General features: G+C 44.0%; 1 protein-coding gene across 1 annotated transcript in view; it reads left to right on the top strand.

The window, feature by feature from the left end:
* Positions 1-12,407, top strand: part of SAE1 (SUMO1 activating enzyme subunit 1) — a 38,286-nt gene that overhangs the window by 13,481 nt on the left and 12,398 nt on the right. The window contains exons 4-5 of the mRNA XM_075836053.1: positions 7-149; positions 3,676-3,775. Coding sequence (XP_075692168.1) covers positions 7-149; positions 3,676-3,775 — 243 coding nt within the window. The remainder of the gene's footprint in view (positions 1-6; positions 150-3,675; positions 3,776-12,407) is intronic.

The following is a 12,407-nucleotide window of genomic DNA, read 5'->3' as shown; positions in this document are numbered from 1 at the left end:
TCCCAGGTATGTCTGACTTGCTGTTCCAGAGATCTGCTAGTGAAGGTCAACCAGATCTGCCACAAAAAAGGCATCAAGTTCTTCATGGGGGATGTTTTTGGCTATCACGGATACATGTTTGCTGACCTTGGGGAGCACGAGTTTGTCGAGTAAGTCAAAAAGACGGTAAACTAATACAAATGACCTGTTTTTTAAAATGTGAGTTAAATGTAAACCTTCTTATTAAGGGCCTGTTCACATCAGCGTTGACTTTCCGTTGAGGGTTTCCGTCTGAGCTTTCCGTCGGGGGAACCCCTCAACGGAAAGGCAAATGGAAAAACCATAGCTTCCGTTTGCATCACCATTGATCCCAATGGTGACAGATACTTTTCTAATGGTTTGTCACCAATCCGTAAGGGTTCCGTTTTTTTTGACAGCATCAATAGCGAAGTCAACTACGCAATTGATTCCGTAACAAAAAACCTGAGACCTTTGACAGCGGTGACAAATGGAAACCTTTAGCAAAGTATTCGTCACCACTCAGATCAATGGTGAAGGAAACGGAAGCTATGGTTTCAGTTTGCCTTTCTGTTGAGGGGTTACCCCGACGGAAACCTCTGATGAAACCCCTCAATGGAAGGGCAATGCTAATCTGAACAGGCCCTTAGAGGGAAGCTCAAACTAGTTTCTAACCTTCCATTAAGGGTATATTCTGGCTTAATGGTCACGACTATGATAGAACCACAGGAAAACGACTGCATGGCTCTATGCTTATAATTTTGTCGCTTGTATAGCAGATTGAGGGAAGGATAATCACCCTGTCCTCTACAGTTGCAATTTCACGGTGGTCATGGCAAAAAAATGCGACATGACCGCTATGTCTGCATATACCCTAACGAATTCAGTGTGTCAGTCTCTTGTTCGTTTTTCCTTTTGCTTCTATCTCTATATATCGCACTGGGGTAGTTGCTTAGCTACAGTCTGAATCAGGATTCGGTGACACGCTTTTTCTACTTGAGTTTGAGGGACTATGTGCCACTCATACAGGCACCAGAACTTCCTATATGATGTCATTACGTGGACTGTACCAATAGTAGGCTCTCCACAGGGTGGTACACAAAGCGGGGCTTATGTATGTGTTGGCTCTATTTCTGACAGACAAATGTAATTTTTTTTATATATCAATTTCTTATGCTTTTTAAGATCTCTGCTTGCAGTCATTCAAGAAGAGCCTTCATTGTTTACTCCCAGGGGTTAAACATCTGTCGTGGTCATGTGATGGACTCACAGGTGCACGGCTTGTTACAAAGCAGTTATCAGCGAAGATTCCTATTGAATGACCGCAAGGAGAGACCTTGAAGACCATAAGAATTTAATATAAAAGTGTTATAACGTTTGATATTTTTTTTTTACAAAGAATAACATTTATTTGATGAAACCAGAAACCCCCTTTTAAAATATTCTTACTTTATAATGTATGGGGTAAGACTGACACATTTTATTGTACTGAAACGTAAGGTAAAGCCAGGGTGTTGCTAAACAGATTAATATTAGAGAATTACGTTACAAGCAGAAAATGTACATTCCCTGGAATAGTACCAGCACCAAATCCGAACAACTGTGAAATCCGTGGCCAAGGCTCTGGTCCGCGGAAGTGTCATATTGTCACTACAGATCTTCCACTTCAGACTGTCACCACTCAAACAACTGAGTCTTAAGTAAGGGGAGAGCTACCCCCCATCTTACAATATGTAATAAGCTGAAAAATGTTTAAATAGACACTAACTTTTCAAGCAACTTATCTAATAATATACCTGATATAGATCAACGTTATAATTTACTTACTGTTAAAATCTAGTTGTTTTATCCATGCATATTCTATGTGAAGCTGCTGCCACTAGGTGTCTACCTTTCTGTAATCTGCTGTCCACCCCTCGTTGTCAAGCATAATCTGTCCCTAGTTACAGAGCAGAGGGTACGGATAGCAGGAAATGGGGGGGGGTGTCTCTTCAATGCCTGCCCATACAATTTTATGGAGGGAGGGGGGAGCAGAGAGAGAGAGAGAAACACAGACACCCTGCCCATATACGTGTGAGAATAAGGGAGAGGGAGCAGAAGCAAAGTGAATCAACCACAAACATGCTGCCCGTACAAGTCTATGGAGAGGGGGGGCCAGAGAGAGAGAGAGACCGACACACTGCCCATATACCTCTGAGGATAGGGGAGGGGGAGCAGGAGCAGAGTGAATCAAACACAAACATGCTGCCTGTACAAGTCTATGGAGAAGGGAGGGGTTTACATGAGGAGGGAGGCTACAGGTATAAAGAGACCCAGACCCTTCTGACAATAGAGTGGGGCAGGAGGAGGGATCAGAAGAATAGAGAAAGATACAGGCTCTCCATAGAAGTCTTTAGGGGGGGCAGGAGAGGAGGCACAGGCTTCTGCTAAGTGTTTAATCTCACCCCAGTGCTGGATTCTCAGCTACATTGCTCATTATTGTTGTATATGTCCCCCATTCAGCTGCAGTTTCTATATATGTGATAGCGATAGAAGAGGCGAATCCTGCTCTCCTATTTGTGCAGTGTATAGAAGACATAATCGCAGTTAGCCTTCACCTACTAGCTCAGAAACGACTGAGAATTAGAGATAGAGCCTTCAGAGGGGAAAACTGCTAAATAATGCAGAATACAAGTCATATAATGAACACATGACCGCTTATTCTGAAAAGTCACCTGAAAATGTAGGTACCTTTTTTATTTATCTGCTTAAAGGCGTTGTCCATTTGCCAAGTAGGTCTTCTCAAATGGCAACCTAGGATGAATTTTGCGAATTAGCGGGACTCTTCCACATAATTCACTTGCCCTTTTTCATCTCAAATTGGGGAGCCATTTGGGATGCAGCTGACCTCTTGCAGTCTATCCATGGTCTCTAGACCAATTCTGCCATTGTCTCCTAAAAAGTACAATGGGGCTCTTATAAATTACCGACACCACAGAACATGTCCTATTTCAGGCCGTAATTACGGCACAGGTGGCTACGTGTGTGCACCCATAACTACGGAAGCGTTGCTAGGCGACGTCAGGGGATTTAAATTTTTGAATAAAGAGAAGCAGAGAAAATGGCGTCCGAGCGATCATGTGACCCGTTGAGACATCATTTCCAGCCCCCCTTATTTTACGGGTCCGTAACGTACCCTGCATTTCTAAAGCCAAAATTAGTTGCATCCTTAAGGGTTAATCTCCTACAACCCCTCTAATATTTCAGTACATGATCCGTTTGATATCTTGTGTCTGTTACCATAAAGCCTTTCCATCCTGGTCCCGTGATGTGTTCTGTTATCACCTTCCCCTGTGATCACTGACACCTTCAAAACAAATAAGACCCGCTAATTTATTCCCGTCTGATTGTGAAACATTGTGTGAAGCCGGCGTTCATTACAGAGGATGTGATGATAATGGAGGAGCCTGTGCTAATAGCCGTCATCCTACAGCCGTCTAAGATCTATGGCCGTAGACCGATGCCAACTGTCCCAATGTATCTAACATGTTTGGAACCCGAACGGGCACAGCGGTGGGCCCAAGTATTTCCCCCTCAAAAGGAAAGGATTACCCAATCGATCCTTTATATTTTTTTTATTTTTATTTTATCATTTCAATTATTACCTAAGCAGCAAAAATAAAATGATTAATATTTCAGGGAGAAGACGAAAGTTACGAAAACCAGTCAGGACTCTGAAGACGGCCCAGAAGCTAAAAAGCCCAAGATTGATTCTACGGAAAGCACAATGATCAAAAAGGTAACAAGTCTTCGAGTAATGTCTGGGCATGCTGAGTTCATATTGGAGTCCTGGGGCCCCTCCTCTCCTTCAGGTAGAACGCCATATTTATCAAGCCCCTGCAGACCGGCACGTAGTGTACCGGTGCGTCTGGAGAAGTAGGTGGAGCTTGAGAGACGTACAGTCCTGGGTCTGACCGGTTTTAATACTTGTTGATGAATTTGTCGCACGCTCCGCTGGGTCACGCACTGGTTTGTGTGTGTGTGTGTGTGTGTGTGTGTGTATATATGTGTATATATATATATATATATATATAGGGTTCGGGATTTATAGATCTATGGCCATATGACCGTACGTACATCTATGGTCTATATTAGAGAGAACCGAGCTTAACCCTTTCATGACAAAGGATCATTGATGCCCCTGTGTCCAGGTCAAATTTTCCATTTCTGATATGCACTTCTTTAAACGATAATATCTTTGCAACTGCTTTGAATATCACAAATATTTTTACTTTGGTTTTTTTTACAAGACTTATGAGGCTTTCATTTTCATTCGTTTTAATTAATTCCCGTGTTTTATTATGAGCAGACAAATCACTAAAAATTTGAAAAAAAACACTTGTAATTTTTTATACCGTATATATTTCTCTATATTATATGTATGTATATGTGTATATATACTAGTCTTTCTCAATAAATTAGAATATCATCAAAAAGTTATTCTATTTCAGTAATTAAATTCAAAAAGTGAAACTCATATATTCTATAGATTCATTACACACACAGTGATCTATTTCCAGCATTTTTTCCTTTTAATCTTGATGGTTATGGTAACAGTTAATGAAAATCCAAAATTTAGTGTCTCATATAATATTCTAATTTTCTAACCACAATTTCAAAAATAATTTTTAATATCGAAATGTTGTCCTACTGAAAAGTCTGTCCAGTATCTGTCCTCAATACTTGGTCGGGGCTCCTTTTGCATGAATGCAGCGTGGCATGGAGGTGATCAGCCTGTGGCACTGCTGAGGTGTTATCAATGCGGCGTGGCAGGGGGGCGATCAGCCTGTGGCACTGCTGAGGTGTTATCAATGCTGCGTGGCATGGAGGCGATCAGCCTGTGGCACTGCTGAGGTCTTATGAATGCGGCGTGGCATGGGGGTGATCAGCCTGTGGCACTGCTGAGGTGTTATGAATGCGGCGTGGCATGGAGGTGATCAGCCTGTGGCACTGCTGAGGTCTTATGAATGCGGCGTGGCATGGAGGTGATCAGCCTGTGGCACTGCTGAGGTGTTATGAATGCGGCGTGGCATGGGGGTGATCAGCCTGTGGCACTGCTGAGGTCTTATGAATGTGGCATGGAGGTGATCAGCCTGTGGCACTGCTGAGGTGTTATGAATGCGGCGTGGCATGGGGGCGATCAGCCTGTGGCACTGCTGAGGTGTTATGAATGCGGCGTGGCATGGAGGTGATCAGCCTGTGGCACTGCTGAGGTGTTATGGAAGCCCAGGTTGCTGTGATAGCGGCCTTCAGCTCGTCTGCATTGCTGGGTCTGGTTTCTCATCTTCCTCTTGACAATACCCTGTAGATTCTCTATGGGGTTTAGATCAGGTGAGTTTGCTGCCCAATCAAGCGCAGTGATACTGTGGTTATTACACCAGGTATTGGTACTTTTGGCAGTGTGGGCAGGTGCCAAGTCCTGCTGGAAAATGAAATCAGCATCTCCATAAAGCTGGTCAGCAGAGGGAAGCATGAAGTGCGGGAAAATGTCCTGCTAGACGCTGCGCTGACTCTGGACTTGATATAACACAGTGGACCAGCAGATGACACGGCCCCCAAACCATCACTAACTGTGGAAACTTCACACTGGACCGCAGGACACTTGGATTGACTCCCCTCCACTCTTCCTCCAGAGTCTGGGATGTTGATTTCCAGATGAAATGCAAAATTTACTTTCATCTGATAACAGGACCCTGGACACGCAGCAGCAGACCAGTCCTTTTAACGGCTCAGGAAACCTTTGCAGGTGTTTTGTGTTGATTCGCTGATTAGAGTGTCGCACCACGAGTCTACAATCTTCAGCTTTTACCCAATATTATAATTTTCTGAGAGACTACATTTTGGGTTTTCATTAACGGTTACCATAATCCTCAACATTAAAATAAAAAAATTGCTGGAAATAGGGGGTTGTGTGTGGCGCAATCTACAGTGAGGGGTGTAGTCCGGTGCTCTTAAATCCCCGGCCGGCATGATAGTGCAGCGCTGCTCACACTGAAGCAGCACTGCACTCATTAAACCCTGTTGAAGGCTGTCAACGTTTATACACGTGACAACTGTATGGGGCATCGGCAGTTGGAACATATATAGCTGTATGGCAGTTGTGAAGGGGTTAAAGGGGTTGTCCCAAGATTAAATGTTATGCCCTAACCACAGGATAGGTGATCACATCCTGGTCCTGTTTCTCAGAATGTATGGAGCGGCAGGTCGAGCTTGTGCACAGCCGCTCTATTCACTGTCTATGGGACTGCCTCGAATTGCCAAGTCCAGCACTCTGCTATCTTCGGCAGTACCATAGAGAATGAATTGACCAGCAGGGCACGTGCTCGACCGGCCGCTCGATACATTCAGAAAAACGAGACCCACATTCACGTGATCGGTGGGGGTCCCAGCAGTTGGACCCCCAGGGATCAGCATGTCTTCACCTATCCTGTGTTTAGGGGATAACATTCAATTTTGGGGACAACCCCATTAAGTATATGAACTCCTACCACACCAGATAGAGGAACGGCACAATGTAGCGTTCTATGAAAATATATTCTAGAGTTATTTCATAGGGAATACAAGTATTTACTAAAATAGACCTGTCAGGGGAGGCGACCGATCCTCTATATAACGCACTAGTGGTCTGGCACGAGGCCTCAAATATTTCATAATACATGGTCCTTAAAGGGATTATCTCTTCATAGAAAGTGATGGAAGATTTCCGGGATGTTCTCATATCCTGAGAATGAAGGAGCCACTAGCTGTTTTGTGCCTTCCGGTCACCCGATGTAGCGCGGTCTTAGTCACTTGGGTGTGAACACAGCCCACACCAACTCAAAATCACTAACCAGTGTGGCAGCCAAAAATACTGTGGTTGTTAAGGGGTTAAGAACTTCATTGTATGAGTATTCATTCTCCGTTAATGAGGGAAACCGTATTATGGCCATTAATTGACTTGAGAAACCCGAAGGCAAGTTCCTTTGCCGCAGACCTGTTCACGGATGACTGATGAAGGATATAGAGTGGGGGTCCCGCGTCACCATCCGAGGCCTTCAGCTTCTTCCTTACAATCCCTGTTTGTTGGTGATGATATCATTATGTAATCTTCTCCGCTGCTAAGGACAGAGCCGCCCCTCACATTAATTTATTCTGCTCTGACATCAATTAAGATGCCTTCGGTGCTGCTCGCTAATGTTTAAGTGATGCAAATGGGAGTTCGTTTTTACTTGACAGACTTCGCAAAGTGACATATTTAAATTAGAAAAACGCTGGGGGGATGTGTGTTTTTATTCCCTACTGGTGAGCGAATGCGCAGCCTGGAAGAATACAATAGTGTCTGAACATTTTTGCAATTTAGCTTCTGGTCTCAGCGGGGCGTTAACTCCCTCGGTACTAGCGCACTTGAAAAGACTGACGGTCTCGTGGAGCGACGCACATTCACCTGTGTTGTTGCCGGAGTCCAGCCTGGGGATTTTCAGGGATGACATCATTGTTAAATTTAAAGGGGCAGGCTTAGCGCATGTCGTAATGCTTTATGGCACACTATTAATATATTTCAGAGGATATTTGGAGGCCAGGTAGAAGCTTTTGTTCTGAGAGTGCCAAAATATTCCGAGGAAACATTAAAAAATGGCTACAATAGTACTAGTAAAACATCGACACTTTTTTTTTTTTTGCCCTTTTTGCATATTACGTTTCATGATCAAAAAAAAAAAAAAAAATTGCTACCCGGAAAAACTCATTAGGCCCTGTTCACACTGAGGTTTTTTTTGCAGTGGAAACAGCGGCAAAAAACAGCCGAAATGACCTCCCATTGTTTTCAATGGGAAGTGGAGGCGTTTCTTTCCCGCGCGCGGAAGAAAACGCTCGTGGGAAAAAGAAGCGACATGCTCTATCTTGAGGTGTTTCCTGCCTCCAAAACCCAATTGAAATCAATGCGGGACTGTAAAAAAAGGCCGCGAGCGGTCGGGGTGTTTTTTTGTTTTTTTTTTACGAGTTTTATGGCAAAAACCACTCGCGTTTTTTTCCTCTGCCAGTTGAAGAAAGGGGTTAAAAAAAAGCCCCAAAAAACGCGTGTGGCGCAAAACCGGAGCTGATTTTTGCTTGCAGAATTTCCTGCCTGCAAAAAAAACAGTGTGAACAGGGTCTTAAGCTGCCGTTGATGTATCTTGTGGCTTTATTTGGTTCTATAGCTTAGCTAATTAATATCTGTCTCATTAACACATGAATTGTTAATGGTGATCAGGTATTTACATGGCAGGGCAGGACCACTGGGAATATTATTGTGTCACACGGTAAATCTGGCCAACAGCTCATTCGTTTCCACTTTTCTAAATTGTGCAGTTCTTTGGGCTCCACTGTGAAAAGAAAGCAGCGATTCCGCAGCATAAATTGACATTGAAAAAAACGCACCGTAGGTCATTTTATGAACGGTTTCTCTGCAGATTTTTTTCCGCAGTGTGTGGATCAGATTTGTTAAAATCTCATCCACTCTGCTGCTACTGGATTACACTGCGGATTTTTGCGGAAAATCTGCAGTGTTTATGCTACGTCTGAATATACCCTTAGGGTATGTTTACACGGCGGATACGCTGCATAAAAGCACAGTGTATCCGCCCCTGTCGCTGCAGGGAATTTTGGCCGAAAAACTGCACCAAATTGTGGTGCAGTTTTTTTTGGCCGGAATGTCCGCCATAGATAGCTTCACGTAAAAATAAAAAATAACTTTCCATACTTACCCGTAGCCATGGCTACGCGTCCTGCAGCCCGGCCACTTGGGACGAAGAAGCACAGAATGCATAAAATTTTTAAAAAGTATAAAATTGATGGTTTCTGTAAGTCCTGTTTGTTTTAATGGGTTATTCCATAGAGTCGGAACCCAGTTCACACACGCACCACCCAGTAAGCGGGTCATGCCGTGCTAAAATGCTCTGATCCAACTCGCCTTCTGAAGTCCAGAAATATCTCTACCACTTTATCTTCTCTCCCGTTCTGTGATCTTGCAGACACATTTCACACATATATCTGATTGATGGTAGCCGCTCCTCTTATGAGGTTTACTTCTATGACCCGTGTCTTCTAGGTTTAAGTCTATGTTCACACAGAGTTTTTTGACATGGAAACCGCGCCGCAAAACTCGTCAAAAACAGCCCGAAAATGCCTCCCATTGATTTTAATGGGAGGCGGAGGTGTCTTTTTTTTCCCGCGAGCTGTAAAACCGGCTCGCGGGAGAAAGAAGGGTCATGCCCTATCTTCGGGCGTTTACGCCTCTGACCTCCCATTGACATCAATGGGAGGCAGAAAAAGCGCATTTCGCTGCATTTTATGGCCGCGAGCGGAAAACAACACGAAAATCGGCGTGCAGGCAGAGCGAAATCTGCCTCCAACTTCCAAACGGAATTTTGAGGCAGAAATTCCGCCTGCAAAAAAAACTCAGTGTGAACATAGCCTAATGCTCCTTTTAAAAGGAACAGACCAGCTTTAATGGTTCAGGTGACTTTGCCTTTACATCTGCTTCTGGCACGACCACTGCAGAACTTCCAGTGGCGGAACAGCTTATCGGCGCGGGGCCCAGGTGTCGGACCCCCACCAATCCCATACGTCCGTATGAATAACCGCCCCGTGTCCGGACAACCCCTCCTTTTTATTTTTGGGAAAACTGGAAATTTTCTGATTGCAAAATCCCAAACTTGTAACAACTTGCAAAAACTTTTTTTATTTTACTACTTTGTGTAAGTTTTCCAGAAGAAATGTATTCAATTCCGATCGTCTTGTGTGGATTGTCTATTGTCATTTCATAGACTAATGAGAAAGTATAATTATTACTGTGTCCGACCGCAATTACTTTCCGCCTGTCTCCTGGTAAATAGCTTCATTTATTCTTAATCTTGACCTTCATCTTGGGAGCGTCATTACCGCTGACATAGATTCACCTTTCCCAGTGGCGGATTCTGTGTCACCTAACCTGGTAACGTCTGGACGAGTTCTCCTCCAGGCTACTGTCATCTACAATGGGGCTTCATTTTGCTTGAAGTAGATGTGGTGTTTGCTGATGCACACACATGTAAGACTGCCATAGACTGTCCTGATCCTGACTATTAAATCAACAGATTTCAAGTCAAAAGGTCAGTCTACCTGGGGGCTGAGAGTGACTGGGAACAGAGCGGGCTTTGTTATATCGGCAGTGATTATGTCAGCGCAGGTTGAGAAAAGGCCCATCAAATATGAAAGGAAAGTTGTACTGATCTGCGACTTGGAATTTTTTCTTTTTTGTTCTTCAGTCCCTCAAAGTTGCACAGATAATTTAGCTGATTTGTGCTTTTAATAGGGGTTTCCCCAGATAAACCTACTATAGTATATCAACTAGGTATGTCATAAAAGCCTGATGAGTGGGGGTCTAATCTCTGGGATTCTTAGGGCCTGTTCACATCATCGTTGGCGTTCCGTTTCGGGGTTCTGTCGGAGGTTTCCGTCGCGTGAACCCCGCAACGGAAAGTCAAACTGAAACCACAGCTTCCGTTTCCGTCACCATTGATCTCAATGGTGACGGAGACATTGCTAATGGTTTCTGTTTTTCCGACGGAATCCATAGCGCAGACGACTCCGAAATGGATTTTCCCTGCAAAGCTTGCGCTACCCGTTATGCAGGGTGCCTCAACACAGCCCCATTCACTTAAATGGAGTGGTTTTGCAGTTCCCTGCTCAGTGGGTGTCGGTTTGAGCGCCGCTGTGCAGGAGCAGATCGAAAATGGACCTACTTGGACTGATCGGGGGTCAGACCCCCACCGATCCTTAGGTTATGGCATTTTAGACTACTGATAATATGGTCTGTACTTTTGCCTTTGACGATACAAGACACTAAAACAGTCTATTGCTTGTTAAGACTTCAGAGAATCTGGGAGTTTTAATTTCACAGGTTTCCTTCTGTTGTACTATGCAAATAAATGCACCCATGCCACCATAGCCAATCCAGTGGGTTGAGTATGCTCCTATGCCAACATCTTCTTGCTGTGTTCTCAGAGCTAGAAGATGCCAGTACTTCATAACCGTAGTGGAACAGATCCATAACTAATGCCAGTGTTCCTATTCAAAGGGGATGTCTCATCACGGACGACATCTTTAGGGTACGTCCACACGCAACGTAAACACTGCAGAATTTATTTTCTGTGTGGAAATTCCAAAGCGTTTCTGCAAGAGAAATTGAAATGCTACAGATTGAGAATCCGCACCGCAGGTCAATTTTCGGAACACGTTTCTGTGGGGTTTTTCCGCACCATGTGGATAAGATTTGATGAAGATGCCAGTACGGCATTGAAACGCGTAGTCATATTATCAATAAATTCCATTTATTCTTATACTTTTACGTACATTATTACCAACGATTTGTACCTTCCAAGCATTTTGGTTCCATTGAAGTGCAGCAGCGCCCGCGGTGACTCCTTTTCTCTGCTAACCCAGCACAACCTTCGCGGTCGTTCATCTGAATCACCGGTCTCGAGTCCTGGCAGCAGCTGTACCTTTATTCTTATTGCTTTCTACCATCTGTTATCAGGTGAGTACCACTCTTCTTTTACACTACTCCATACCTGGGTAACCTGCACTATGTGGCGCCGTGTTTTTTGCTTTCTCTCATCTTTTATGCTGCAACTGTAACACGCTGCACAGGAAAATCCGTATGGAAATTCTGCAGTGTTTACGCTGTGTGTGGACGTACCCTTAATATGATCGCTGCTATGCAGATCCAGGGAAAGTAGCTGTCGGCTGCAACTATTTCAGTGGAAATGGTTGCAACCAGAGCGAGGGGTTGCTTCTTAGCATCTTTGCTCTAAAATTGCCATCTTTTAAGGAGTTTGGAAGGGTCACTCTTTAAAGAGGCTCTGTCACCACACTATAAGTGGCCTATATTGTACATGATGTGATCGGCGCTGTAATGTAGACCACAGCAGTGTTTTTTATTTAGAAAAACAATCATTTTTGATGGAGTTATGACCTATTTTAGCTTTATGCTAATGAGTTTGTTAATGCCCAACTGGGCGTGTTTTACTTTTTCACCAAGTGGGCGTTGTACAGAGGAGTGTATGAGGCTGACCAATCAGCGTCATACACTTCTCTCCATTCATTTACACAGCACATCGTGATCTTACTAGATCACTATGTGCAGCCACATATACATACACACACACACACACACACACACACACACACATATGCACACACACATATGCACACACACATACACACACACACACACGTGTTACTCAAGTGTCCTGAGAGTTAATAGGCATCACTACCAGCCAGGACACGATGTCTATTCACAATGCCGACACTTCGCTAACATTTGTGTATCATTTACAGCACAGCAAGCATAATCTTGCGAGATTACACTGTAA

Source organism: Rhinoderma darwinii, chromosome 8 (genome assembly GCF_050947455.1).
Source record: "Rhinoderma darwinii isolate aRhiDar2 chromosome 8, aRhiDar2.hap1, whole genome shotgun sequence".
Classification (NCBI taxonomy): Eukaryota; Metazoa; Chordata; class Amphibia; order Anura; family Rhinodermatidae; genus Rhinoderma; species Rhinoderma darwinii.
This window is presented reverse-complemented; position numbering and strand designations above follow the sequence as displayed.